The 27,878-nt window shown below is 50.0% G+C and overlaps 12 protein-coding genes across 12 annotated transcripts; 6 read left to right on the plus strand and 6 right to left on the minus strand.

Moving 5' to 3' along the window:
* Window positions 1–406: 406 nt before the first annotated feature.
* BX661DRAFT_198441 (uncharacterized protein) lies at window positions 407–1,145 on the plus strand (the record flags this gene model as incomplete). The annotated part of the gene is made up of 3 exons (XM_051538226.1): window positions 407–520; window positions 682–743; window positions 1,094–1,145. 3 exons carry the CDS (start codon window positions 407–409, stop codon window positions 1,143–1,145), a joined length of 228 nt encoding a protein of 75 aa, XP_051391726.1.
* Window positions 1,146–4,615: 3,470 nt separating this feature from the next.
* Window positions 4,616–6,233, plus strand: BX661DRAFT_182623 (HAD-like domain-containing protein). The gene has a single exon (XM_051536023.1). The coding sequence runs from the start codon at window positions 4,911–4,913 to the stop codon at window positions 6,132–6,134; it is 1,224 nt and encodes a 407-aa protein (XP_051391727.1). The 5' UTR covers window positions 4,616–4,910; the 3' UTR covers window positions 6,135–6,233.
* Window positions 6,234–7,921: 1,688 nt separating this feature from the next.
* On the plus strand, window positions 7,922–9,409 carry BX661DRAFT_171091 (uncharacterized protein; the record flags this gene model as incomplete). The annotated part of the gene is made up of 3 exons (XM_051533674.1): window positions 7,922–8,326; window positions 8,505–8,738; window positions 9,305–9,409. 3 exons carry the CDS (start codon window positions 7,922–7,924, stop codon window positions 9,407–9,409), a joined length of 744 nt encoding a protein of 247 aa, XP_051391728.1.
* A 111-nt stretch (window positions 9,410–9,520) lies between these two features.
* BX661DRAFT_182627 (D-Tyr tRNAtyr deacylase-like domain-containing protein) lies at window positions 9,521–10,316 on the minus strand. The gene is made up of 2 exons (XM_051536024.1): window positions 9,832–10,316; window positions 9,521–9,802 (listed from the first exon to the last, which is right to left on the minus strand). Exons 1-2 carry the CDS (start codon window positions 10,172–10,174, stop codon window positions 9,579–9,581), a joined length of 567 nt encoding a protein of 188 aa, XP_051391729.1. The 5' UTR covers window positions 10,175–10,316; the 3' UTR covers window positions 9,521–9,578.
* A 3,044-nt stretch (window positions 10,317–13,360) lies between these two features.
* Window positions 13,361–14,668, minus strand: BX661DRAFT_18401 (autophagy-related protein 13-domain-containing protein). Its single transcript, XM_051536375.1, has one exon. The coding sequence runs from the start codon at window positions 14,576–14,578 to the stop codon at window positions 13,454–13,456; it is 1,125 nt and encodes a 374-aa protein (XP_051391730.1). The 5' UTR covers window positions 14,579–14,668; the 3' UTR covers window positions 13,361–13,453.
* Window positions 14,669–16,782: 2,114 nt separating this feature from the next.
* BX661DRAFT_182630 (uncharacterized protein) lies at window positions 16,783–18,422 on the minus strand. Its single transcript, XM_051536025.1, is given in 3 exon segments — window positions 16,783–17,646; window positions 17,682–17,744; window positions 17,762–18,422. The coding sequence occupies 3 exon segments, from the start codon at window positions 18,005–18,007 to the stop codon at window positions 17,272–17,274; spliced, it is 684 nt and encodes a 227-aa protein (XP_051391731.1). The 5' UTR covers window positions 18,008–18,422; the 3' UTR covers window positions 16,783–17,271.
* An 86-nt stretch (window positions 18,423–18,508) lies between these two features.
* BX661DRAFT_182631 (uncharacterized protein) lies at window positions 18,509–19,184 on the plus strand. Its single transcript, XM_051536026.1, has 2 exons — window positions 18,509–18,886; window positions 18,921–19,184. Exons 1-2 carry the CDS (start codon window positions 18,657–18,659, stop codon window positions 19,015–19,017), a joined length of 327 nt encoding a protein of 108 aa, XP_051391732.1. The 5' UTR covers window positions 18,509–18,656; the 3' UTR covers window positions 19,018–19,184.
* Window positions 19,185–19,328: 144 nt separating this feature from the next.
* Window positions 19,329–21,521, plus strand: BX661DRAFT_182632 (anaphase-promoting complex subunit 5-domain-containing protein). The gene is made up of 5 exons (XM_051536027.1): window positions 19,329–19,716; window positions 19,746–19,815; window positions 19,961–20,046; window positions 20,067–20,697; window positions 20,748–21,521. Exons 1-5 carry the CDS (start codon window positions 19,402–19,404, stop codon window positions 21,182–21,184), a joined length of 1,539 nt encoding a protein of 512 aa, XP_051391733.1. The 5' UTR covers window positions 19,329–19,401; the 3' UTR covers window positions 21,185–21,521.
* BX661DRAFT_182634 (FAD-linked oxidoreductase-like protein) lies at window positions 21,522–23,870 on the minus strand. The gene is given in 6 exon segments (XM_051536028.1): window positions 21,522–22,431; window positions 22,446–22,573; window positions 22,594–22,814; window positions 22,826–22,984; window positions 23,040–23,447; window positions 23,513–23,870. The coding sequence occupies 6 exon segments, from the start codon at window positions 23,571–23,573 to the stop codon at window positions 21,624–21,626; spliced, it is 1,785 nt and encodes a 594-aa protein (XP_051391734.1). The 5' UTR covers window positions 23,574–23,870; the 3' UTR covers window positions 21,522–21,623.
* Window positions 23,871–24,154: 284 nt separating this feature from the next.
* Window positions 24,155–24,771, plus strand: BX661DRAFT_18445 (uncharacterized protein). The gene has a single exon (XM_051536509.1). The coding sequence runs from the start codon at window positions 24,377–24,379 to the stop codon at window positions 24,725–24,727; it is 351 nt and encodes a 116-aa protein (XP_051391735.1). The 5' UTR covers window positions 24,155–24,376; the 3' UTR covers window positions 24,728–24,771.
* A 449-nt stretch (window positions 24,772–25,220) lies between these two features.
* BX661DRAFT_182636 (uncharacterized protein) lies at window positions 25,221–26,149 on the minus strand. Its single transcript, XM_051536029.1, has 3 exons — window positions 25,699–26,149; window positions 25,494–25,633; window positions 25,221–25,420 (listed from the first exon to the last, which is right to left on the minus strand). Exons 1-3 carry the CDS (start codon window positions 25,988–25,990, stop codon window positions 25,337–25,339), a joined length of 516 nt encoding a protein of 171 aa, XP_051391736.1. The 5' UTR covers window positions 25,991–26,149; the 3' UTR covers window positions 25,221–25,336.
* A 627-nt stretch (window positions 26,150–26,776) lies between these two features.
* BX661DRAFT_198448 (LITAF-like zinc ribbon domain-containing protein) lies at window positions 26,777–27,313 on the minus strand (the record flags this gene model as incomplete). Its single annotated transcript, XM_051538227.1, has 1 exon — window positions 26,777–27,313. The coding sequence occupies one exon, from the start codon at window positions 27,311–27,313 to the stop codon at window positions 26,777–26,779; it is 537 nt and encodes a 178-aa protein (XP_051391737.1).
* Between the last annotated feature and the right edge of the window lie 565 nt (window positions 27,314–27,878).

Consider the following 27,878-nt stretch of genomic DNA (forward strand, 5'->3'; position numbering starts at 1 on the left):
AAACAAACCATGCAATAACATGAACAACGCAAATAACAAATCGTCAACAAGCACAGGCACACGTTCGTCGAGGAGACCAAGTTTGAGTGCCTATAGTTCATTGGTGCGGCCTATGCTGCTAATTGTGATGACTATTATGGCGGCGTATAAATCCCATATATCTTAGCGCTTTAGCCGACAGCTAAAACATTTGGTCGACGTCACACTTGACGTAAAGAAAGTGGCTGAATAGCAATAAAGGAACTTACGAAGGAGGGTGGCCACACAAAAAGAAATACAACAGCGATTAGCAAGGAAATCAGAATTCTAGCAGCAAGATAAGTGGGGTCTGCTGTCTGCCAAGACCAGCAGAGTCGGGAAGCAGATCAACACCAAACAAATTTCAGATCCTGTGCTTCGCGACATAATGGAGCACCCAATTGAGAGGGTTTTTAGCACCTACCACGAGGGCTACAGTTTCGGCAACAAGGGACTCCAGTATGACTCTGTGGCCAATACAGTGAACCACATTGGGGCTTTCGTTGAGATTTTTCGATTTTTAAATCTCAACAAAGGTGTGCGGACGATTTCCCTTTTCCGATGAGGACGTCTATTGTACCCAGGGTTTACGACAATGACAAGACTATTATTGCATGGTGTATTTTGTCCATCACAATGAGCCAACTCAGAGCACTACACAAGGATGGTCTTTGCCTGGATATCAAGGTCCCCAAGATTCGGCCTATGAGGGAGCTTTTAGTCAAGTCGCCAGAGAAAATTTGGTTCCTATTTTGTGATATATATTGTTGGCCATTCTCGCTCGATACCCAAGATGTCAAAAAACCATGCAATTTTGGAGGGATCATTCGTACCGATGATGTTGCAATAATCGTATTACTTGACTCATCCACAAACACACATAAAAGGATCAAGGCTGAGAGGATCAAGGCTAAAGTATTTCCAGTCTTGAACGGTTCTGGCGATACTGCTAACAGCAGCAGCAGCAGGTGGCTGCAACAGGCATTAATACAATTCCAGCGATAGAAAAACCTCGCCAAATTTTATGACACGGCTTGCTCCAGTGCACAATAGAAGACTGCCTGCAAACCTTTAGGGCCGGCGGAACCAAGATCAAGAATTGCGAAAAAGTACCATTAGCCAGATGAAAGTGGAGTTGTGACACAGCTGCAGTGCTAAACTTTCGCATTATTATTAATGCCCTGCTTATAGGCAATCATCCTTCCCGTTTCTTGCACAAAAGGGAATCGTCAGAGTCGGCTGAACCCGAGTCTACAGCGACGCTCAAGCCCAAGCACCAAGCCCAAGCCAAGCCCAAGAGTGTGCGCAAGAATCAATCTGCCCTGCTTCTTTTCTTCAAAAGAAGCAGCGGACTGAATAATATCGGCAACCATAGTGGTCTATTGCCACTAGTTTCTAAACACTTTATCTGGGAGAAGTATGTCCGTTTGAAGTATATTTGTAGCCTTATTCTTTTCTTATAATGTAATTCCATCATGCAAATTAAAACGCAACTTTTCTTCATTTTTCACTTCAAAAAAATCAAGCACAACGATGATATGCAACAGATCCAATATCAAGCAAAAAAGGTGGTTTTGCCGCAAACATTTTCCGTAGTAATAAAGTGAAAATTACTGTCATTATTGGTTAATTGTCCCTTCATTTTTTGAATATCGAAAAAAGAAAACAAAAGGGCATGTTCGAAATTACTTCACAATACAACAGTTGCAAGCTCTCGCTGAACCTGCGACAATCGGTGATGCAGATCGGCTTCTTGAGTCTTCTTGGCAGTCAACACACGCGCAGCTGCTCGATCTCGGCCCTGATTGCAGCGACAGATCCCTCGCGCACGATATCCACAGTTGAGATCGTCGCCCGTGTCGGCATGCCACCACCCTTACCACCAGCAGCAGCATGCGGCATGGGCACAGGCGTGTCGGCATCAGCGATGGTGACGACATGGATGGCGAGACATTGGCGGATGGCGCTGAAGTTTCGGCAGTGCCCAGCCGAATGACATCCCAGACGACACCGCTGGAGATAAAGTCGGAGCCAGGACCAAACTCGTCCATGTCGCTCTCCCAGGCCTCTGTTGACACAGTGGGCGCCCGGCTGCTTCTCTCCTTCTCCTTCCTCTCATCCTCGTCAATATTATCGCTTTGACCGCTGGCACTCGCTGCCTCGCTGGCACCCGCTGCCTCACTAGTGCCGCCCAACCGGAGCAAAAAAGTGTGGTACTTGTACAGCGTCGGCCTATGCGATATGGTGATCAGCGTGATGCCCAGGCGCTTAGCATGCTCGTACATCAGGCCCTCCACATCAGCGCTTACTGCGCTTGTGCACTCGTCAAGAACAGCAAAACGGGGCAAATGGTAGAACACACGAGCCAAGTTAATGCGCTGCTTCTCGCCGCCGCTCAGAACATCCTTCCACTCCTTACGCGCCGAAAAGCCGCCCTCGCGGCCGGGGAGGTACGCCAGGTGCACGGCCTCGAGCACCTCCATGAGTTCCTCGTCGGTTCGACCCAGCGCCTGCATCTGAGCATATGTGTGGGGATAAACACCTGGTCGCGCAGACTGCCAAGCGACAGATACGGCCGCTGCGGAATGTAGATGATTTCGGCCGGCTCGGGCCGCTCGACCACGCCCGCAAAAACCGGCCACAGCCCGCTGAGCACGCGTAGCACCGACGTCTTTCCTACACCGTTGGGTCCCGCCACCATCCAGTGCTCGCCGCGTTTGGCCTCCCATGTCAGCGGCCGCACCAACAGCTCGCCGCCCATGCTGGGATCCAGGCTGGGCGCGACAATCGGCACGTTAGTGAAGCGCACGCCATCAATGTCCTCGTACACGGCGCCCTGCAGGTTGCTGAGCGAGAACTCGGGATGGCCAGCGCCCGCAGCCGGCCGCTCGTACTCATCCTTGCGCAGCGCGTGCAGCGTGCTGACCAGCGAGTACACACGGCTTGTGTACCCTGTCAGCTCCATGACCTCCTTGATCGAGTACATCATGCGGCCGCCAGCATCTGACAGGTTGACCAGGATGCGCTTGTTGGTGACAAAGCTCTGCGTACGCTGGCCGCCGTCGCCACTGCCACCGCTTTTGCCACCCAGCGCCGGCTGAAGGAAAAATGGGAGCGCGCAGACCAGGTAGCCAAAGGCCGACCAAGTGTACTTGATGATCATGTCCTCCAACACCACGTGCGAGATCTTGCGACAGGCAACATCGCGCGCATGGGCCAGAAGCGCGCCAAGGCTTGTGTCCAGCTGCTCGGCCTCGCGCTGCTCACCGCGGTAGAACGCAATTTCCTCAGCGTTGGTGATGACGCGCGAGTGGTTGGCGCGAAATTCGCCCTCCAGTGTGGCCTGTGTCGCAGCCATTGCGCCAAAGGCTGGCGTCCACGCACGCAGCAGGCTAGCAGTGGCCATATACATGGCAAACATGCCGGCGGTGCCGCGCAAGCCAACACCGCGCACCAGCTGCACATTGAATATAATAGTATCTAGCGTGGGCTTGCCCAAGTTGGAAAGGAAGGACGCCAGCTTACTGCTAAACCGCGCAATGTCCGCCGTGACAAACTGGTCCGCATTGGCAATTCGCGAGTCCATCGTCAGCTTGTAGTACGTCAGCGCGTCACTGAGGTACAGATCGTGGACGTAGTGGGTCAGCCGCGTGCGGAACGCCAGCGCCAGCTTAGCCTCGAGGAAGCGGATCATGCTGTTTGTGTACGTCGCCGGAATTGCAATGGCAAACCACGACAACAGTCCGGCCAGGAACCGCCGCCCTGCCCGCGCACCAGATGCTTGACGATCTTGCCGTCCAGCTCGGCCACCACCACGCTCAGCCACGTGCGTAGCACTAAGAACAACGCATGCAACGCTATGATTGCCATTTCCTTGCTGGCCACCGACGGGATGATGATGCGCCGCAGCGCTCGCAGCTGCTCGAAGAACGCCCGGTCCAGTTTGCCTGACTGCTGTTTGCGCCCACCCGCTTCCTCGGCCGATGCTGATGCTGATGCCGATGCTGACTGTTGTTTCTTGCCAATAAGCGATGCTGGAAAGTGGGCTGCGTCCTTGTCGAATCGCCGCTCGCGCTCATCACTCTCTGTCCACCGCTGCCCCGAGCCGTAGCCTGGGATGCGCAGGTTTCCGTAGCTCAGGGCCGCCGCTATGTTGAGCATGCTCTTCTTAGCCTTTTCAGCTGTCTTTCGGTGCTGCGTGTAGCTGTATATGACCACGAACAACGATAGCAGTGCCGCGCTGCCCAGCGACCGCACTGGTAGGCCTGCGGCCGTTGCGTGCTTGGAGTTTACGGCCGGCATGGAGATAAATACAAAAATGAGAGATGGTTGATTGAGCTGTGGTTGGAGGTGTAGTTGTGTGATAATAATACAGAAAATACAGATAATAAAGAGTTAGCTCGAATGGAAAGAAGATGAGGCAAACATTTGCTTGTATTTTTGTTGTTTCGCCTTTTGATTCATTAAACGTTAAGCATGTGAGCACGAAAAGTGTCCTTGTGCCATTATATATTTTTTAAACTCCAGCATGTGAAAAGTGAAAACTATTGATTTCTCCAGTCACATGTAGATGCTTGCTCGGCTTTGCTGCGTATGACGACACACAAGACTCGAAAGCTCTTTTTTTTGCGGCTGGAGCGCGATCGACATATCCGGTATACCGGACCCAATGACCTCATGACCGCACAGGCGCCCAAATGCAAATCAAGTCAGTCACAACTGGGAGTGATGATAAAGAAACAACGATTCCAGCCCTTAATGGCAGCAGCTGGCAAACCGCTCCAGCTGATATCCTTTCTCTACTATTTTCAATTTTTTCCTTTTATTTGTCGCACCCGATCCACATTTTTTAACAAATACAAACTTTCTGCAGGCACAGTGTGAAACGATTCATGCTAAAACGCCTTTTGCCCGTGGCTCCGCTGGCCCACATACAGCAGAACAACTTCCAACAGCAGCAACACCATTGGCGGCGATACCTGAACACCCGAGCATCGCCGGTTCTGCTGCACCAACACTCAAACAAATCACCCTACACCAAATGCAGCCCCAGCCCCAACAATTGGCAGCTGGAGACCGCCGTGGCATTCGACATCGACGGGGTGCTGATCAAGGGCAAGCGCAGCCTGGAAGAGGGCCGGCGCGCGCTCTCCATGCTCAACGGCAACAACCCCCATGGCACACGTATCCCCTTTGTTCTCCTAACCAACGGCGGCGGCGTAACGGAGGCAGACAAGGCGGCCGATATTTCGCAGCGCATGGGCATAGAGATTAGCCCTGATCAAGTGATCCTGGCGCACTCGCCCATGCGCGCCTTGGCGCAAGAGTACGCCCAGAAACATGTGTTGGTGGTCGGCGGAGTGCAGCACCGGTGCGCAGACATTGCGCGCTCATATGGGTTCGAGAACGTCAGCACGCCGGATGATTTGGTCGCTTGGCGGCCCTCCATATGGCCGTTCATGAGCCCGCCAAAGGAAGAGAGCTTGTCACAGCCACTTGGTCGTGATTATTCGAAGCACCCGTTTAATGCAGTGCTTGTGTTCCACGATTCGTTTGATTTTGGCCGTGATCTGCAGGTTGTCACAGATGTTCTGCGGTCGCAGAACGCTACCGTTGGTGAGCCTTTTGTCAACCGCCAGGTTATTCCGCTGTATATGTCCAACTCAGACCTTATTTTCAGCAACGAATACCCGCTGCCGCGCTTCGGCCAGGGCGCCTACCATGTTTGTTTGCGCGCAATGTGGCACGCCCTGACAAAGGGCGAAGCTCCCCCACTGGATCACACTCTGTTCGGAAAGCCCTACCGCGTTCAGTACGCGTATGCTGAGCGCCTGCTTGACCGAATGGCCCTGGAGGCCCTTCCTATCGTAGATGTGGAGCTCATGCGTGGCCGGCGCCGCATCTATGCTATTGGCGACAACCCTGCTGCTGATATTGCTGGCGCAAATGGCGCCGGGTGGCAGTCTGTACTGGTGCGTACAGGCGTCTTTGACGGCGCGCCTGGAACCAACGACGCCACCAATCCTGCTACAAAAGTCGCAGAGCATGTTGAGGAGGCTGTTGCCTGGATCATAGAGGCTGAAAATAAGCGATTGGCTAAAACTCGGCTTCTTTAACCGGTCTGACAATGGGCCTAGAACCCCAGTAAAGCCACAATAGTTTTTTAATTTTTAGTTTGATCATTCAAGATATTTTTTAAAAGACAGCAATCAGACAAAAATTAAACTCCCATTTCACTTGGCCCAAATCCCTATATTTTCGGCTATTTTCTAGAGACTGCATGGGATATAATTTGTTATAGACGCTAAACCCTGGAGTGGAGGCGTCGAGTGGAGGCTGTGGAGGCGTGGAAAAATGACATTTCCATTTTTTTGCACTCCATTCTAAAACTGTCGATCCTCAATTCTGTGCGTACTTTCTTGTTTCTTAATCGGGAATAAGGAAACATTCAGCGATCGGGGCCCAGACTTTAATGCCTGTTTTTGGTCTTATTTTAACAAGTGCTTTTGTGAACTTGAATTTTTGTCTATTTGTTGTCGGTTTTTTGTTTTTGAACTTCAGACTTTGTTGACATAAAAAATTAACAAATATGTAGAAAAATTGCCACCCCCTTTCTTAAATCCCCTTGCTGAATAATCTGAAAGGTGCCATTCTTCCTTCCCTCTTTCTTCGTATTATTCTTTTCCTAATAAATATTTAGAATACAATCCACCTGCCCCTCCACTATTCCTATTTTGCTTACGAATATATCCAGTTACTTGCTTGTTTAAAAAAACCTCTATGTTCCCACATCTTTTATAGACTTTTAATAATAATACAAGAGTTACAGCACATATCCCTTCTCACACACAACCCTCATCTCACCTTCAGCCCGCAGCCAGCAGCATCACGGCTATCATATCATAGGCAGATTGATCTCTGTTATTCTGTGTAAACCGAGACTAATTCGTAACTGTTTTTTCGTGCTATTTTCTTTACTTATTTTTACTGCCTGAGCACAAAAAAATACAAAGTGTCTACTGCTGCAAAAATTATCTCGTAAATACACTCTTTTTTGCTTGTTAGAACAAGCTCATATCCCCTGTATAGCTCCCTCACACTCTTTTTTCTTTCGACAAACAAACATAATACCACTTTAATACCACCCTCATACACGCGCTATTTCTTCACTAAAGATGGAGACGCTTCGCGCCGAGCCAGAATACAAGATGCCGGAGCCACATTATGCAGATGATTTACCGTTGGCTCCCCAGGTGCAGCCGCAGAGACGGGCAACAGACACTTCCATCGGGATATCGAGCACGGGCAGCTCCAGAATAGCATCGAGCCTCGGAATCCCACCTTCCGTAGTCCTCGAAACCGAAAAGCCGCACCCTTATTTGCTAAAATTCGGACCCTGGTGGCAATTCTGCAGCAGCACTGATAGACAGCACCACAAAACCCGCATCCTGCCGAGTGTCGCTGCCATTCTTATGCCATCACGTGCTCTTTGTATTGACCTCTGTCGAGGCCAACTGGATCATGTCCGGGCCCGGGTATAATGGCTACAGGCTGTGGAAGGAAACTGGGTACGTCGTTGGTGATGCCATTGCCACGGGACTGGCATTCATTAGCGCATTGACTATTGCTCTTCGCCAGGGCGATTATTTCCGCAAGTTTTTTAGTCTAAGAATAGCATTGTTTCTGCAGCTCCTCATTAACTCGCTCCTGGGCATGGTGTGCATTCTCGTCGGCGCCCTGTATCAGCGCAACCAATCAATGGCAGGAATGTCTGGATCACCCCTGAGTATCCGTGCATCTATATCGGCGGCTTCTTTGCCTTCCTGCAAGCGCTCCTGTTGCTTGCGGACTATGCCACCACGCCCAGCTTTAACAAGCGCGGCACGGATATGGGGGTCTTCCTATGCAGGCTGCCATTGGACTGGCCAACGTGGTGGCGATCTGGACGGGCTTCGGGTCCATGATTTTTGACGACGTCGAGGACATTAACTTCTGGCATCCCTACAACAGCTGCTTCAACGCCTGGGTCATGCTTATCACCACAGGCTCCACCGTGTTGAATATCCAGACGGTCAACAGTAAAGTATTTGTCTTCTTCTGGCTTCCCATCGGCGTGCTTATCATGTTTGTGTTCTTCTGGTGTTTCGGCGTCGGCTGCGTCCAGAGATTTGACGAGAAGCCCCTGCGCCGGCTGGCCGAAAGCGAAAACCAGCTGCGTTCGAGCTACCGCGCGATCCGGCGCGACGTGCGCAGTGATAAGGGGATGGAGACAGCCATGCGGACGCGCATTGAGTCCCTGCAGAGACATGTGAGTTTTTGCAAGACCAGAGACTGCGCTACTTTGCCGTGCTCTTTGTTGTTGGCGTTATGCTCAAGATCTGCAGCTGGCTACTGGGATCTATCATCTTCGCGTTGACTGAGCCTGGGTGGTCGTACTGGGATAGCATGGTGTTTTTGTTTTTAATCTCCTGACTGTCGGTATCCAGGGCATGGTTCCGGGATCCTCCGCTGGCATGCCTCTATACCATGCGTACACCTTCATTGATATCCTGTGCACCGCCATGCTGGACACTATTTTGCTGCATATCCTGTGGAACCTGGTGCCCTGGCCGCGTTACCTGACATATGCCAAGTCTATTTTGGCCACGGTTACTGGTAAACTGTTCCGCAGTCGGGGCGGACTCCGTCGCCGAAACCATTTCTTGATGAGAGCAACTTGGGTACCAATCGGATTAACGGCCCAGAGGCTCCCGAATTTGGCGCGCCCAATTATACTGCATTTACAAGGCGTCAGGCGGCGGATCAGATCGAGGATGCCATCAATGTCGCTTCGAGGATGCGCGAGCTGCTTGTGCGCAACGGTGCTGCTGAGGCGGATCTTTTGGAATATGATCGCTTGCTTTTGCCGCAGAGTCTCGCGTCGACGACATTCGTTTAAGTGATATCAAGACCGACTGAACAATGGAAATTGCCTGGTGCATGTAACAAGTGTGTATACTTTTTTTAACCCTTGATATCAACTTTGGATTGGTTGATTATAATTATTAAAGCCTCATACGATCTCCCCCACTCCCCTCCCTTTTTTTTGCGTCCTCGAATTTCAATATTCCTTCTCTTCTTTCTGTTTTGTTTTTTGTTTCAATTCGATAAATTTAAACAAACACTCTTTCTTTTTTATTACTACATATTAATACATAATGTCCGGCCGTGACGGAGGAAAGAAGAAGCCCCTGAAGAAGCCCAAGTCGCAGAGCGGCGAGCTCGATGAGGAGACAAGGCTTTCCAGATGAAGCAGAAAGAGGAGGCTCAGAAGATGAAGCAGCTCAAGGAGAAGGCCATGGGCAAGGGTCCCTTGGCCACGGGCGGTATCAAGAAGTCTGGAAAGAAGTGAACTGGGGGAAGATAATGTTCAACTGGAACTATTTTATTTTAGAATTTAAATTTTGAATTAAAAAATACAAATAAAAAGTCAGGGTAATTTATTTATCTTGCGTTGCTGTGGTTCTTTGCAATTTTTTGTTTATTGCAAACTCGTAAAAAAAATTAAAAGTGAAATTAATCTAATTTTCGGTCTCCTTGACCGTGTCAACAGGCGTGGCAGACGCGGTGGATGTACTGGATGCGCCGGCAAATCCCTGGCGCCTCTGCTCTTTGGCAGCAGCAATGGCATTCAGCTTTTGGTCAGGCTTTGCGGCTTCATACGAAAACTTCCTCGAGTCCAGCTGCAGTGTCACCGGCCCATCGTTAACCAGGGCCACCTGCATCATAGCGCCAAACTCCCCGTCTCAATCTTCTCCCGGTCATACAGCTCACCTAGCCGCTTAACGAAATCGTCAAAGAACTGTCTGGACTCGGACGACTTCATTGCCTCATGGAAATCAGGTTTCGATCCCTTGGTGGTCTTTCCGTAGAGTGTGAACTGAGAGACACAGAGTATTTGAAGTCCGAGATCTTTGACGTTCTTTTTCCACATGGCCCCGCTCTGGTCCTCAAAAACGCGCATGCTGAGGATCTTTTTTGCCATGTATTCTAGGTCATCGCGGGTGTCCTCGTGGCTGATGCCGATGAGAACGCAGACGCCTGGACCGATCTTGCCCACCACTTTGTCACTGACAGTAACGCTCGCCTGGAGCACCTTTTGCAAAACCGCGCGCATGATGAAATAAACAAAGGGTGTGGTGTATATTCAGTAAAAAAGTATTGTTTTTTGAATTTATGTAAAATACAATAAAAAAATTTGCTATCAGATTTTTTATCGGCCACCCAGAATGTAAAGTGAAAAAGAGCCAAAAAAGGCCAAACCCAAAATAAAAAGAATGAAAAAGAAAAGAAAAGGCGTGGCAACTAAAAAAAACAGCTCAAACTCATTGCTAAAGTGTAAGCACTGGCGGAACTTCTTCCATATCCGTACAAAAAAAGATTGCCCGCGCATCTCTGTCTCTGACTCTTTCTCTCGCGCCTGTGCCAGCAACTCAGCGCGTCGAAGATGTCTCCATCTGGAACATCAGATCATCCTCATCATCGTTCTCATCCTCATCAGTGCATCTGCCACCAAGGACGCCGCGGACGTATCACGCATCCTGCCAACGCTAGCGACCGATGAAGCGGCCGACAAGTCTCCCACGATCTGCTCAACACGACCGCGCGGCACGATAAATGACAAGGGCGGAAAGTTCGAGCGCAGGGGATCAGACGGCCGCTGCTGCTGACCCCTAAAGCGCGGCGTCCGCTGCCCGTTGCCATGTCTGCCCTCATTGCTGGTGGCCTGAACCAAATCCACGACCGTTGCCGGATACTTCTGCGACGGCGTCGATGGAGTCGAATGCGGCGTCGACCTGGAGCTGCCCGCCGCTTCGTCAGCCATGCTCAGAAGCGTGCCGAGCTGGTGGTTACTCGAGACAAAGTCGCTGCGGCTAGAAAGAACGCCACCCATATCTGGGCTAAATCGCATGTTTTCTTGCTGGCCAGCCGGTTGCGCGCGAGCGGTGGCTGCGGCGTATACACTCTGGACTCCATTGCCGGACCCAGCTCCGAAGCGTGCAGAGCTGGCTGTGACCTGCCACGCGCATTCGATACGCCGCTACCGCCCACGCAATGAAGGCAGCAACATCGGAGTCGTCGTCAATGCCGAAATCCAGATCGCCGTCGTCTCTACGCAACAAATGTTGCGCTGCTGCGGCTGCTGCGGCTGTCTAACACCGAATCTAGGGGCATTCGCCGGCGAGTGCGGAATGGATACAGGATGTGGCAGCGGCCGCTCGCTCTCAGAGTCCAATCCTGGAGCCGCGCTACGGATGTGCGACCGCGTAATTGCAGAAGAGCTCGCCGTCTGAACACGGGAGCCAAGAGGCGGTCGTAATTGTGGTCGGTCTCGCGCTTAGAGCCGATAGCCATGTTGTTGAAAGCCTGGTGAAGCATATCAATGCTCCGGCCATCATGCACGGACACGTTCTGTTTTTGGTCGGCCAGAGCGCTCAGGGACGGACTGTTACCCAAGTCCTGCCTGCTCCTGTTGCCTGCAGCGGCGCCCGCCATGGGCAGTGTGACGACCGACGATAAGCTGGCAGGACGACTGGACGCACTACCGGCTCTATCGCTGCTTCTGAGCGGATTGGGCATTGCTTGCTGCCGCCGAAAGGGCGACCCTAAGTGCCCGCTTGCCAAGCCGCCACCAGCCATTTCGTCTGCGGGAGCAGACGTCGTGATCACACTGTTCTGCATGTCCTGCGAAAGCCCGTTGAAATCGTTCACCAGCCCGTGGTACATCCCGAGGGACTCGTTGTTGCCCGGATATCCTTGCGTCGGGACCCGCGCACTCGTGCCTGCACGAGCGGCGGCGACCCGAATACGTCGTGCCTGCCACGAGGAGAGCCTGCCAAACCCGCTATGCCTGCTGACAAGGGCAGTCCAGTTGCCGTCGGGCGCCTGAACAGCTAGTTGTGCCAGGAGCGCTGCTCTGTCTGCTTGATGCCCGTCCTTGCGGCTGTAGACGCGCACGGCTGCTTTGTGTCAACCATACGGATAAACGCATCAATGTCCTGGTCGTCCTGGTCGTCAGCCCACGCCTGGTCCTCGACTATGGTGTGGCGACGCATCAGCCCCTGCGACTCACCGCGAGAATGGTCGCCGGCCGACAACGGCGCAGCCAGAATCGACGGGCGACGCCGCGACATGCTGACGCGCCTGTTCCCAAAAGAGCTCGAGAGACCCCGGCTATGCCCACTGCTCCCATTGCTTCCCAGTGAGGACGGCGAGTCGGACAGCTTGGTCATCAGCTGGTGCATTCCGCCGACTGAATGCTGCTGGCTGGGGCTCTGCGACATTCCAGACTCATAGCCGAGCGTGTATCCGCGCCCACGGCTGCCGCTTCCCGAACCAATATCCGCCATATCGTTGATACCAGAAAAAATGCCGCCTAACCTTTGGTTTGGCGACTCGGATAGAGACGGCGACTTGAATGGCGCGAAACTAGGCTGGAGCGCCCGGTCACCGACCCTATGCTCCCTGTCGGCGACTTTGAGCGGAAACATAGCCTGGAGCGTCGTGTGCCGGTGCTGGTGTTGGTGCTCGCCGGGCGACAAGGAGTCGCCAAACCGACGCAGCATGGCGCTCCGGTGCAGCATAGATCCAGAGTCAACTGTGCCGCTGCCAATGCTTGCGCCCTTCTGATCAAAGCTGCGTGGGCGGGAGCTCGCAATGTTGCTTCCGCCATTGCCGCCAGTGCCATACAACAAAGTTCCTGTAACGGGCTCTGATGCGGCACCGCCGGCACTGCCCCCGGGATTGCAGAGGCAGAGGCAGAGGCAGAGGCACTGCCAGTGACGGGGGCACCGTGGCTGCGCGCACCGAGCGAAATGCGGCGCAACGAGGTTTTGCTCGACGACAACTTACCGCCCGCGTCTGCGCCAGTCGAGTGTAATCTACTTAATTACCCAATTCCGCCGACGTTTGCTGGCTATGCGCCGAGAGGAGGTGCCGTCGCCCCTGATGTAGCCCGACAGCGAAGAGGAGTCCCCGAGACTCACTGGCCGAGCGCGGAAGGGATTGACCGACGGTATTGTCAAACCGCGGTCGCTGCCCAGCGAAGTACCAAAGCCCTGCGCCTCCGGCAGTGTCTGTTGCGCCAAGCTCGGCTGCGCTCGCTGATGGTGCTGCCTCTGTGGGTGCAGCCCGTGGGGTTGTGCTGCTGCATTTGGCGCGACAATGAAAAGTTCGAGCCGCTGCGAGAGCTGAGCGTGGGCGTAAAGTAGGAGTCATCGATAGGCCAATGGCGTTGAAGCTGCCCTGCAAGGGGGCGTTTGCGTGCGGCATGCGAGAAAAAAGACACTCGCGACGATACTGCACGCTCATCACAAATGTCCCCATGGGAGTGGGCACAGGTTCAAAGGCGTGTGACTCGAGGAATTTTTCCGTGCCCGTGAGACTGGCGTCCAAATCAATAAAGCCATTGCGAGGCGTAATTGAATGACGGAATGTGCAGAAAATACCCAAGTTGTGCTATTTGTCTGCTGCTGCTGCTGCTGCTGCTGAAGCTGTTGGCCCAAGGCCACGCACGGCAGGAGCTGGCAAACGAGTAGAGGCTGCGAAAAAACACAATCGCCTGCTTGTAGACACGCGGGAGATCGGGCACAGGCGCCGGCACTTGCGCAGTGTTCAGGTCAAGGCGCCAGACTTCCAGGACAATGGCTGACGCCCGCCGCTGCGCGCTGCTGTCGCCGTGGCTGCCTGCAAACGGCATTGGCGCTGGCGGCAGCCCCATGCCGCTGCTGTTGTCCGACACGCCCATTTCGAGGTCCACGTTCCACGGGCGCCCAAATATGTCGGTTACCTGCAGCTCGTCGCCAACAGCAATCCCAGAGATGTCGAGACAGACCTCGATGAGCATGGATGGCGGCTGCGGCGCGTGCAATGGCAGGTGCGAGTTGACTGCTGCGTGGCGCCAGAACTTTGCCTCCTCCTTGACCTCGCCAATATCCTCGAAGTCCAAGTTGAACCACTTGTTGCTCCGCCGGCCGCCACTGCCCACGTCTACGACCGAGCTGCTTGCACTGGACAGGTCCATAGCCGAATTGCTGCCGCCTGCTGCCATGAGCCGAGGTGAAATCGCGCTCGCGCCCTCCAGCTCCAAGCCGTGGCCAAACCGGCTGCTGGTGTCCAGAAAGCGGACTGAGGTGCGGCCGCCGCGCAAGTGCGCAATTACCTGCGCGGTCTTTGAGTAAAAATTTTGCACAATCTGCTCGCAGCGCGCATCTCTAGTATTTTGGCCGGCTGCGGCTGCGGCTGAACCTGTAGCTGCAGCTGCGGCCGGCTGCTGGCCCAAGGGCGACGATGACAACGATGACGTATCTGTGTTGCGCCGTGTCCTGCTCAATGTCTGCTGCTTCTGCTGATTGGAAAAGTGTTGGTCACCAAGCGGCGATGACTCATCTGCGATTCCCGCACGAGCAGCCGCGGTTGTGGCCCCGTAGCGTGGCGGCAACAGCGGAGGCTGCTGCTGTGGCATGGGTGCCAGTTCCGTATGAAGCCTGGCATCGTCCGAGCGTCTAATATTGGCCGGCATGGTGCTGACATTCAGACGCCGCCACCGCCACCGCCGCGGACCCTTCCGCCACTACTCCCGGCAATCTCTGCCGATGTCCTGTTTCCGGGTGACGTTGACAGCGTGGATCGATGATTACACTGCATCATGTTGCGTAGTGAACCGGCGTAAGGTTGATTGAAGGTGATGGCGACAATGAAGAATGCGAGGACGAGAAGGAGGAGGCACGTCCGGCTCTGCCGGCTCCAATAGCCGACGACGGCGAGCCAGAATTTGGCGGCAACTTGGTCTGCAGGTGTGTAGCCGCAGCATATGCACGCGAGCCGGAGAACATGTGCTGTGCATGGTGATCGCTCTGGCCGACATCCTGAGCCATCCCACTTTCCTCCTTGCCATCCGCCTCTGCTGTGTCGCCGCCGCTGCTGCTGCTCATATTTTTACCCTGCTGCCTGTTGTCCGAACGCGCGTTTCCATGGCGGGTCCAGAAATATGGCCGTTGTGTCATTGTTCAACAATCCAACAGCACAACTGCTCCTTGCGCAATGGTAGCGGCAATAGAGAGCTGCGGGCTTGAATAAAAAGAATGAATAAGAATAGCTTGCTCTTCTCCCGCCTCCAAGGTAGTTTGATGACGATCTGAATGGTATTTTGCTCGCTTGCTCTATTGTGTATCTGTGGCAGGTTTCGTCTCAGAATGTTGGGTGATGTGTTAATCGATGCGCAAAGCCAACGGGGGGAGTCCTTTAGTGGTCGTGAGACAGGCGTTAAACGGAATGTATGAAGAAATGAGAAAACAAGAATGAAACGTCAAATTGCGAGCTATAGATTGTGAAATGCGCTCTCTGTGTGTAATAAATAAAAAAGTACAGAAAAATGAAATACAGAAATATGAGAAGGAAAATGCTTTTAGTGAGTGTCTAAGTGAAGCTGCGAACTAGCCACGAGGAACGTAGAGAGAAACGTAAAGCTGTTACTAATTGAAAAATAAGAGTATAAAAATATTGAAATTAAAATTGAGTTTAAAAGTACAAAACAGAAGGTTTAAAAATAATGCGAGAACGGGCTTTCGTTTAAATTGAAAATTGAGTAGTGTATATTAAAGTTTTTTATTTTTGCTTTATTCCAAAAGGAGGTTACGAAGTTTGCGAATAAGACAATGAATCGGGGCAGCAAAATAAGCCCACAAAGGTGCAACAAAAAAGAATAAAAGCATACGTAAAATTTCGTGAAAAGCACGCCTTGCTTTAACAAAACCGGAAGCTTGAACTACACGTGATACTTTTTTGCGCTTTCTATTTTGCTCTACTCCGAGATGGGATTTGAGTGCGCCAGATCACATGCTCATGTGAGCGCGTATATTTTTAAACTGTCAGCAAGTATAGGAGATGCGATGTGTGCTGGGATGATATGGAACGATATCAAGTACACATTGAAAGCTGCTTTTTTCTAACGACTGCAGAATGATTGTTGTTGCGGCGGTGCTGTTCTATGTGGACATTGAATTTAAATTTTTGTTTTTCGAGCAAGAGGCTATTCATTTTTATCAAGTACCCCTGCATGTAGGCTGTAAACCACTTTTCCTTCAAATGTAGTAGGTCGCACGCGACATGTATTTTGCATACTGCACTACAACAAAATATAAAGCAAGTCTAAGATTTTTTTTTAAAAAAAATTCTTAGAGTTGTCCGCGCATGCAAGCTGGATCAAGTCACTTTGTCACTCCGGTATATGTAATAAAGTTATTGAAAATAACTTATTATATGGTTTATTTTTGAATTAATTACAAGTGCTAAAAGCATCAGCTCAAAAGTTTTGTTGCGTGACTGGACGTGCCAAATACGAAGCATTGTTACAAAGCCCGATTCACTTTCGCCAGTTCCTGGTGATCGATCAAGGGAAACTTTCACGGCCAAGTCGAGTCGCGTGCGGCTTGGACAATAAAGCCGCCATAAGCTCGTTAATTTTTATAGTGTTTTCTTGTTGACTAAATTTATTATATATCCTAAGCCCATTTTAATTTCATATAATCCGCGGCGCCAACTATGCCTGCAATTTCGTACAGAAAACCTCACACGGAAACAGCATAAGTGAATGTTGGCAAATATACATTCTTGATTTGCCATTGATCACATGCTTTGACTAATCATGTGCTTTTGGTTGTGGGCGAAGCCCCGCTTTGGTATTTATTTCGCTATTTAAAAAATGGTTTTCACAACGAAACATACTTTTTCTTCATTTATTTATTTTTAAACTCAATTTCACATAATTTCGTTTGAATGCATCTTACAATGTCTGCCAAACACTCACCTTTCAGACTTTACCGCTTTACGTAATTCGGGATATTGCCTAATACACCCAGAGTGAATATTACGACTTCCGCCACCTGAAGGTCGATTATTCTTCCGACTCGGGAAAAATGTAGCTCCGTTTTTGCTGATTTGCCAAAAAGCCTACTGGGACATAGACATGAAGGAAATAACCAGTGGCTGCTGGTTATTAACATCTCAGCAAGAATTATCTCCAGGAGCTGTTTACCTGAATGTCCAAATTGTCGAGCCAGTTTTGATTATGTTGGGATCAAGGACGGTGTCAAATCTGAACATGTGCGCTTCAGTTTGCCAAACACATGCATTTGCACAACTTTGGCGATGATAGAGTTGGGCTTGCCGACATGAGCTGCTTTTAGATGTGCTTGGTCGCAAGATGCTGACGCCTCAAGGGAATTGAGGGTGTGGGATTCCGCAGTAAGGACACTGGTATCCCGAGCGCCCTTGTTTCTGGTAACAACGGTATCTGACATACGTCTGTTTAAAGTTGGATGACGAACAGGAGTCGTTTTTTTTCAACTCGTTCAGTATAAGGCGTTGACGCTGGAGGACGTGGCGATTTATTTGATAAATGAGTTTGATTTGGCTGGGATGGTTGTGGATGCACGCGGCAATCTGCCGTCGTACCCATGCTTGCGCAGGCTGCACGTTGAAGGATATTCTGAGGCTGGGCCTTTGCCTGCTTTTCCCAATGGAATTGTGTTCCTGAGCCATTACTATCTGTGCATTGGCGCCTGCAGCCGGATTGCGAGCCAAGTTTGTCTGTTGCCAATGTCGATACACTCGGGCGCGTTAACATTAGGTTGAACTTGATTGTGCTCGATGCACTCAAGCGCTGTTGTGCAAATGGCAGCAGAAAGCTGGAAGCTTTCATTACGTGGAAATCATCCACACCAATATCTTTGGTAATAATCCAGTGAACTTGGCGGCCAATTTCTTCCAGCTTCTTCACAGTATTTCTCCGAGCCTGAATAGGTTTCATATGGAGATTCCTATCAAGCCCAACCTTTTTTTGGCTAATTTTGCAGAACTTTTCTGCTTCATTGGCCTTCGCGAGCTGAATATCAAACATACCACTCCCAATTTTGACAAGCTGCTCGACCTGATCATGGTCTTGCTGCATCTCACAGAGTTGCACTCCAAGCCAGCACTGTCAACACCCCCCCCCCCTGAGTGGACATGCGTTTCCCTCAGTACGTCAACCGAATGCGCTTAAAGCATTACCCGCTCAACAAGAACTTGAGAGTATATGGAATGCGCTGGTATACTTGAAACCAGTGTGGCAATAGTGCGAAATACGCTGTTGTGCTTGCTGTTCTGTATCCTGGCCTTTCTCTTTGCCACTGTTAAATACAAGATTCGCAAGGCTTTATACAACAAATATCTTCAAGAGTTGGCTGGTGGCGAGATGTCTGCGCATGCTGGCCGGATTGGATCGCTTTTTCACAAGGGAACGGGACTAGTTTTGTCACGTCTATTCGACTTTTTTTAAATTTAATTTACGCGCAACAATTTGTCATGTCAGATGCTGGCAGACCATTGATTGAAAAAGTTTGAACCCCCGAAAATAAATGTTCACAAAGAAAGGGTGCTTGCATATTGTGCACATTATTTGCTTTCCTGGCTCTTTGATTTTTTATTAGCTTATTAATTATCGCACACTTTAATTTTTTTGATGCATTTTAGTACATCCACCACATTTAGCTAGCCAAAAAAATACGATTCACAATACTGGCTTGTACATTTATCAATATTTACTATTTTTGTTTTTTATGCTGGACAAAGCAAAAACTATGTCTCCTAACGTCACTAAACCTGTTGCCAAAACGACAAAAGCAGGGTACAGGGCAGCAAAAAATGGTGGTAAACGTGTAGCAACAGGTATTCGAGCTGTGACCAGTCCGGGAATTAAAGGTGCAACCGTCGTCATTGAAGCTGCAACAGACGCAAGCAATACAATTGCAAGGACAAGCGTTCAGCTGGCAACAACAAGCGTTCAGAGGTGGCAAAAGCAGGTAGTAAAATTCAAAGACAAGTTTCAAATTAGCGGCAACGGGTATTCAAGCTACAACAGATTCCAGCAGTAAAATAGCGAAATCCGTTATCAGGATGGCAAAGAGTATTATCCCTTAAACAATATGATTGTTAGTTTAAAACATATTTTAATTTACTTATGTTGGAATTTAAAATGTTCTAGACGCTGCGTTATTTTCACGCGCTGCCCGTTGTTTTTAAAAAAATCAGCAAGGTTATTTTCAACATATTACAATAATCTTTCAATTCAAAAATTTTAATATATTCATTTTACCCATTGTTTATTCAGGCATAAAATTGCGAGGCACCAAAAGACGTGTTTGTCTGTACCATAACCCGACAACTAATTCATGCCTAGTATTATCAGGGCAGACCTTTCCCCTGTTCCCAATGTGCGTTACGCTGGTGATGTGAACTGTATCAATATAAAAACCTCAATTCATCATTTAAATTCTCAATAGCCAAAACAATCATTTATTTGATATGAATTCAAGCAACGGGAGCGGCTACCTGAGCGCCACCAAACTGATAATACTCCTATGCATCGAGCAATACTCCCGGCACTACGAGTGGGGACCCAACACACTCATGATCTCGGCGAATTCCTCATTAACCAACTCTACGAACCAACCTGGACTGACACCTCCAAGTGGACGATCTGCGCAGCAGCCTACAAAAAATCACAATCCCACTGGTAAATGGCAACAGGGCGGCGAAGACAGCACATTATTATCGGTGATTTGCGAGGAACTGTCGGAATTGCAAACCCTGGACTCTTTGCATTCGATTTTTGACAGGGTGAGACGCTTGCGGTGGATGCGGGCGAGGATCGGTTGCGCGGCGGCAGTGGAAAGGAGAGAGGAGCTAATGGGGAGGATATGTTGTTGGATTCGGAAAGTATACTTGGCATATTCATTCGTAGATGCACATTGGCCTTTGACCAGATGGAGTTTCACCAAACGACGCAGTTCTTTGCGGAATGTCAGAAAATGGTATTGGTATTTGCCCGGACCACCGCAACCACCACCACCAGCAGCAACAGCAATGTCAGATGTTTGTTCGCTGATGGAGATGCAAGAGCACGTTGAATCTCTAGTTACACTGCTTGAACAAGAGGTTTGCGCGCCGGTACCCGAAAACATGAAAAGGAAATCAAACAAGCGCTGGAGCTACTCCCGGACTACTCGCGCATCCACTATCTCCAATATTTGGACCTCATTCGCATGGGGGAAAGCCACGAGAGCGAGCAATCCCTGCGGCGATTCTTTGACAACAATACGATCAAGGATAACCACACAATATACCAGTATGCTCTTTTGCACTTGGCCGCTATGCGTGCGCAATTGGGTATGGTGGGTGCGGCGAGGGAGGCGCTGGTGGAGGCTACGCATGTGGCTCGTGATTGTCAGGACCATCTGTGTCTTTTGTATATTATTTGCTGGGAATCGCGACTTTTGCTCCAGGATGCTTTGAAAAGCGAGGCCAGCGGCAGCGACAATAGAGAGGGTGATGGCGACGCAGAGGGAGGTGCGATTAGGGCACATCGGTCTATTTCCATGCTTATAGATAAGGCCAGGGCTATGGAGAACCACGAGATGCGTGCGGTTGGGCATATTATGCTCGTGGATCTCCTGCTACTGCTCTCGAATGACACAGACTTTTCGGAAATATTCAGCAACCTCGTTCGTGTGCGCGCACTCATTGTCGAGCACGACTTGACCAAACTGCACGCCTCCTGGTATCTCACCGCCTCCCGCGCCTTTATGCACAATGAGTCAGGTGCCTGGTTATCCCTCCTCCACCCCAACTGGCTGGGGCTGCCGGCCAAGCTTCTCTGACGGAGCGCGAAAACTCGGAGTTTATGCGGCAACTGGCCCGCACACAGGCAGTATTATGCGGACCCCTGCACGCTGCGCAATACATGGTGGGCCAGCTTAGCCAGGCAAAGTTTATTAATCCCACGAGGATGGATGCTTTGGCCGACCAGCTGCGCTGGCTGCAAGTCGATGACGATACGAAAGATTGCTATTCACACGAAGGTGCTTGTGACAGCAGCGGCAGCGGCAGTGGTGACGGTGGCGCACGGAGGCTGGGCGAGGCCCGGTCGCTGGTTGAGGACGGATACATTTGCGAGGCTAGGGAGTTGCTTATTGAAATCGTCTGCTGTGGCGAGGCACGGATCCCGTCGGACCTCCGCTACCGCCGGTCTCTGTACGAGCCAATCGTCGTAAGGAAGGCGATGCAGCTTTTAAGCTCGCTGGAGTAGACATTCCCACGGAAAACCACCTTTTTGAGGAAATCTGTTAGTATTTTTGCAAGTTGCCTAAAACAAATAAGCTTCCTGCCCCAAATGCTCTTTTTGAGCACAGACCAGCCCAATTCGGCAAGAAAATAATGGAGGAAATCAAAGCCGAGATTACCACTAGAGTGACTCCTAAGCAACAGATTTTAGGCGTGCGCGCTATCACTCACAGATCCGTCCAATCGCATTTGGAAATTTCCAAACGAGGAAAGGGAGTTTGAACATTTTATAAGACAATTACCAATTTGGTCATTTTCCGCCGCATTGGGTTATATTTTCTGTTTCTCGATTTGTAATTTTTTATTTCATTTATTGAAAAAAATCTAGTGTGCTGCTCATGTTTGTGGCACGGTAGAAGGAAGGAAGGAAAAATGCAGAGTAATTTGTGGAACAAAAATAGATTTTACGAGCTGTTGTTCGCTGCCGCCTCGGATGCAGTAGTGGTCCCGGTCTGCGGTTGCGTTTTCGCACGGCCAAGCATTCGGCGGCGGATCTCAGCCATGACAGACGAAGCCTCCTTGGCGATGGACGCCCCAACAGCCGAGTTTTCCTGAGCACGGCGAATGAGATAGGGCATGACCTCTTCGAGGCTGCCGTACGGCACATACTTGTAAATGGGCAGCTGCGCCTTGGCCAGCGCGTAGCTGGTGGCATCCTGCATGCCCAGAAGCTGGCCAAACATGACGGGCTCCGCCGACGTGTCAATATCCAGCTCGCGCAGCAGCTGCATGGCGCGCTCAATAGACGCATTATTGTGCGACGCGATAAACAGCGCCGGCGGCATATCACCAGTGAACGAGCGCTGGGCCTCAGCAATGCGGTCGATCAGCAGCCGCACGCCGCGGTCATAGCACGCGTGCGTGGCCTCGAGCGTTGGGTTGATGGGCGACGGGTACCCGAGCTTGGCCGCGCGCTCATGCTCTAGCTCCATATACGCGCCGCGCACAAGCTTGGCAGCATAGCGCCAGCCCTCGCGCTGTGACCTGGCGTAGTCATCGACCAGTCGCTGGAATGAATCCGAGCGGTACATCTGTATGGTGTTGTATACCAGGGTGCCACCGTTCCCAGAAGCAGGAGCAGTAGCAGCGGCGCCAGCAGCTGAGCCTGTACTGGGCCCGTTGAATTCGCGCTGCATCACCAGCGCAACGTGGTCAATCATCGGCTGGAAATATGTGTGCTCGGCATCGACCATTACGCGCACGCCGCGGTCGCTGGCATGCTGAACACGGCGCGTGCGCGCGACAGCAGCCGCTCGTAGTCGTCGACGTCGGACTCCAGCGCGCCATACTCGCTGCCTGGCGATGAGCGCAGGTACAGCGGCCGCGCCAGCGGGTTGTCCATCCCCAGCGCCATCTGCACGTCCACCCAGTCACCTGCCCATCGTTGTCGCCATCGACCATTGCGAAGATGCTGGCTGGCGACGCCACGTGCCTGCCGCCCGGCATCGCCGCCAACACGGTGTCGCGGAACTGCGCAAAGCCTACGCTGCCGTCGCCGTTGCTGGCCGCCTTGTCGAAAGCCGCGCGCAGCCGCGCGTATGGCATCGACAGCCTGTAGAGAACCTCGGGGTCCGTCAGCCCCGTCACCTTGATTGCTGCGAACGACCCGGGCACCTGCGCGCCATGTGCAGCCCGTGAAGGTACTCCTTGGTGAATGCATCGGCCTTGACGTTAGCGTGTGCGCGTGCAGCCTCTGCGTCCGCCGCCGCGGTCTCCTCGAGATCAGCCTCGGCCGAAAAATCAAGAATCGACCCGATGCCCGAGTCTTGAGCCGCCGCATCGTGTGCACGATCTCACGCTCGGACTCGCCCGCGCAGAACCATGCAAAAATGTCCGCCTAACAACCGCGTTGCTCAGCCACGACAGCCCCAGCCGCTCGAACAGCTTGAGGATGCTTGGCGCCGCTTGCACCAGCCGCGCGTTGCCACATGCGCGGTATACTAGCCACACTGTTATCAGCTTGGCCATACTCAGCTGATCCAGCGCCAGTGCGGGATCGGGCTGCAGCAGTCGCTGCTGGTCGCCTGTGCTGTTGGGAGGTCGCCCTGCTTCTGATGCAGCCTCTATTTCTGTGCGCGGAGGAGTCGGCGATGTTGAGATCCCTCGGACCGCCAAGGACATTGCCGCGGCCTTGTGCTGCTGCAGAGACGAGTTCATAAGACCTGTCGAGGTCGCCGAGCATGGCACTGCTGGTGCTGCCCGGGTGTGTAGTCGGCCGCGTAGCGGGGCTGTATGAGAGTGGGGCGTGTCGAGTAAGCATGAGCTGCAGCGAGAGGCCGGTAGAGCTTGTGACCAGAGGCTGCAGCAGATGAGCGGATAAAGGCGGTGACAACGGGAGAGGCGCTGATGGGCATGTTGTTTCCCACCCGTCTCTTGTATACAATAATTATAATAAGGGAGTAGTAATGGCGTAGCTAAGATGCGTGTAGTATATACACAGAATAAAAATAGAGAGAAGGAGGGCGTCAAGTGGAAACAGCTGTGGAAACTATGTGTTGGCTTGACGACAACAAATGCCAGATTTTGCTTTGCCAAAAAGGTAGCTTTGAAGAGATGGGACTATTAATAGTTGTTGGAATCGCTGTGTGGATGCAGTTGAATGCGAAGATAAAAGGAAGTAAAATAGGAGTGGCGAGTGAGGAGAATGGAAAAAAAAAAAGAAAAACACGGTCTCTTTTATACATTTTGACCACAATTACTTTTCAAAAATAAATGCGCGGGAATAGGGAATACGACCGCCGGGAAAAAGCCGCGCATTTTTATTTCTCAAATCTATGTTTGTGCTGAACCCGTGCTCGAATTACTTTTTATTTTTGGCCATTTTCTGTTCCACTGAGCCAATCGATTTGAATTTTGATTGAAGCTGGGGACCAGCTTTTTTTTTTTTTTAAAAAAAATATCGAGGGAATCTTTTTATTTTTCGCCTGTCTTGCAACTGGAGCACCACACACTGCTCGCTCTGGCAAAGCAGCACACTTGGTCCTTGCTCGCGTCGCGTAGTGCATTATTATTATTTTTTATTGCAGTTCTAATGTCGGAGAATTTTTTCGTGTACTGCAAATGCGCTTTGTACTTTTATTTGCATCGGCTACTCGTCATATGATGAAGGTGTTACTAATGCAAGGCTTTTTTTTAGTTTATTTTTCTCCTCTTTTACATGAAATATTTAAATTCCTATTTGTTGCCGCTGCTACTTCTCAGTGCACATGTGACTACCAGCATCGCACAATCTCCGCACTTGCAAAGGCAAGCGCCATCAATGCAAACAACTGGCAGCCACTTATTTCTATCCATTATATTGTCCGCCGCGCTTGTAAAATACAATCTTAAAATCCGGATATACCACCCACACTCTCGCATATGTCCAGTATATTATGACAAGTGCAGGCAAGTGAAAAATGTTGCTTTTTTGGCTTTTTATATATGGTCGGTGCAATACGACCAAGTACAAAACTTGTTTGAAATGACGTATGTGCATGCAATTCGGATACATGAAAGGATCTTTTAGTATGTGTCACTCAAATTGCTTGTCTGCCGATTGCTTTTTTTTTTGCAAAAGGTTGTTATGAAAATCACATTTTAAAAGAGAAAAAGAGAAAGATGGTTTGAGGATTCAGATGCACGTTATAAATGCATAATAAATGTGCACCTTAACATGAACTCGGATATTTTTGTTTTTGCAGTTTAACAATACGTAATAAAAAAACGCTCGTTTGCGAAACTCAGTCCTCGCTCGCTCACTTGCTCGGTTTGCTTCGAACCTGGCATCGATGCGCTAATATGATTTTATTCAGGTTGTCAGGCGGATCATCATTATATTGGGTCTTGCAAAATTGAGTCCGAGATCTTTGCATATACAAACACGCAGCATTGCAAAATCCGCTCTTTTGTTCGTGGGATAATCTCGTAAACGCCCATGTAGACCAAATTGCGATCCATTGGGCAAACTTGTTCGAAGGGGTGCTTCCTAGTATTAATAATACCCGGTATGTTGTGAATATCCGTAAAATTAGTATAAGTTATCGTATTACAGTGTAAAAATAAATAAATATTTATATAAAATGAAATGAGGCTGGCCCCCAAAATCTCGCAAACTCGGGCTTATCACTAATAAAAATTACTTTTTATCGAATGGGCCCACAGCAGTCAACGAAATAACCTTGCCCAGCTTGTGGTGGCAATACGGGCAAACATGGATCTTCTTTTCATGTGCTTCGACACAAAGGGGACCCATGCCAGTGGCCAAAAAACAACAAAATCGCCGCTGCCGCCACAACAGTGCGAGCGCCCGTCTTGGTCTCAATCTGGGTGACTATGTCCTTGTGGCAATTAGGGCACTTCACATTAGCGGGCACGTCGGTCACCTCGATGTATGAATCTTTTGGGACCTTCACTCCTGTGACACCGTCGATCACTGTTGTTTGGCCCGGAGCAGCGTAGGAGGCGCTCCCGGAGGGTATGCGGGCGGATTGCTGTCACCGTAGGGGCCATAGGGCGATGGGCCTGACGAAGGGCCGGCTGTGGGCGGATAATTCTGCTGCTGCTGTCCGTAAGGGTTACCACTGTTGGCGTTGGAGGTGTATCCTGGTGTGCTCCCGCTATGGGCTGCGCGGCTCACGGGGGCGTCATCGTACAGGTTGGTGTACTCGTGTTGGTTACTGTTATTGTTAATATTTGACCTGGGGAGCGTGCCATCGGGCAGCGGGTTCGGGTTGTTGTATGAGTCGGCGACAGCCTTCTCGTTCTTAGCGATGTTCTGCTTGTCGTCCATTTGAATTTTGGTTTGTAGCAAGTTGTAAGCGCGATTGTAGCCAAAGCTGTACTTTTAGTTGTGTGTAGAAAAATAAAGTAAAGTGTGATGAGGAAAAAAAAGAATGGTGAGAAGGAGCTGGAAAACTTGCTCGCTTTTATACGAAAACTCGCATACGCGTTGGATGGCTGAAAACGAATGGCCATTGAGCTAGGAAGCACTAAGAACAAAGTATGAGCTTTTTTGCACTTTTATTGCCAAGCCTCTCACATGGCATACACCATACCATAAATCTGCTGACTTTAAACGGAGACAAGTATTTATAGATGCGCACAAATAAAAAATAGAGTAGTGACGCAAGGCAGTACTAATTTACAATAGGATAGATATAAATCTTGTTTTGCATTGACCAATCAAAAGATGCGGTATGGTTTGGGTAGAGATGCGGAAATAAAAGAAGAATAAAAGAAAACGCCAAGAATGGGGGCGACTCCAGCTTTTTCAAGTTGCCCAGAGTTTTGGAATAAAAAGAACGCGTCATGTACCTTCCCGCCAGGGTTCCATTATTCTATAAATACCCATTAATTTATTTAAGGCAAAATAGTGTTCAACATGAATGTTGTCAAAATCAAAGCAATTCTTGTTTATAAAAATATATTGCATCTTTGATGTGAAAGCTTGGCTGCATGAGTCTGGTAATCAATAAGCAGTTGGCAGTTGGCTTGCAAAATAAAGATACATTTAAAAATAATCAAGTAGATAGAGGAAGATAGAAGATGTAATTATTCACCCATTCAATGCAAAGAACTATTGGTGGACTGGGCCCACAGTGGTCAACGAAATTATTTTGCCCAGCTTGTGGTGGCAATGTGGGCAAACATGGATCTTTTTCTTCAGGCGCTTCGACATGAAAGGAACCCACGCCAAAGGCCAAAACGCAACAAACACAGCAACTGCCACTACAACAGTGCGAGTTCCTGTCTTGGTCTCAATCTGGGTGACTATGTCCTTTTGACACTTTGGGCACGTCACTCTGGCTGGCACGTCGGCCACCTCGATATATGAGGACCCTGCAACTTGCACGCCCCCAACACCGTTGACTATCATTGCCTGGCCTGGTGCAGCGACTATGGTAGCAACTGCTGGAGCAGCAACTGGGCCTGCAGTTGGAGCGGCGTCCAGCTGTGCTTCCAACTGGTATCCTGGCGGCTGGCTCTCGCCGTAGGGGCTATTGGGGCTGGTTGAGACAGGTCCAGCTTGAACTTCACGATCCATAGAAGCATCAATGTTGTAAGCCTCAGCGGTGGCCTTGTCGTTATTAGCAAGGATCTGCTTCTCGTTCATAGTTATCCAATATGAGCAATGCGGCTATGCGACAAATAAAATAAATTGTAATGTGGTGCAAAAAAGAATTAATAAAATATGTAAAAAAATAAAAGGAAATAATACGAAAATGCTGGTTTTATAACCTGTGGAAAAAAACTATTTTTCAAAATATTATAATGTTGGTTAGTAAAATATTGACATTAACCGCAGTAGATTTGTTGGGTGGTTTCTGACTTTAAAAAATTGCACAACTACTGTGCTATAAAGGGAACTTTGCAGTTTGGTTTGCTCCAAGAGAAACTAAATAAATCAACAATCATTTGTATCGTTTTATTTGGCTTTCATGTACAAACGCTAAGCAATGCTTTGGCATTTCCCCTTTGTTGAGTGGCCGCGTCACTTGTGAGGAATAATTTGCAGTTGGTTAAAAAAATTAGTAGAAATGGGCTAATTTCACAAAGTGTAATATTATTATTCTCGAGTTGCAAAAAATAAAAGTGTAAAAAAGGTGACTAAATTTCTTACGCAGAACCTAATATTCTATAAATATGCATTTCCAAAGATAATTCCAAATAAAATATTT

Source organism: Kickxella alabastrina (genome assembly GCF_025024165.1).
Source record: "Kickxella alabastrina strain RSA 675 chromosome Unknown BX661scaffold_11, whole genome shotgun sequence".
Taxonomy (NCBI): domain Eukaryota; kingdom Fungi; phylum Kickxellomycota; class Kickxellomycetes; order Kickxellales; family Kickxellaceae; genus Kickxella; species Kickxella alabastrina.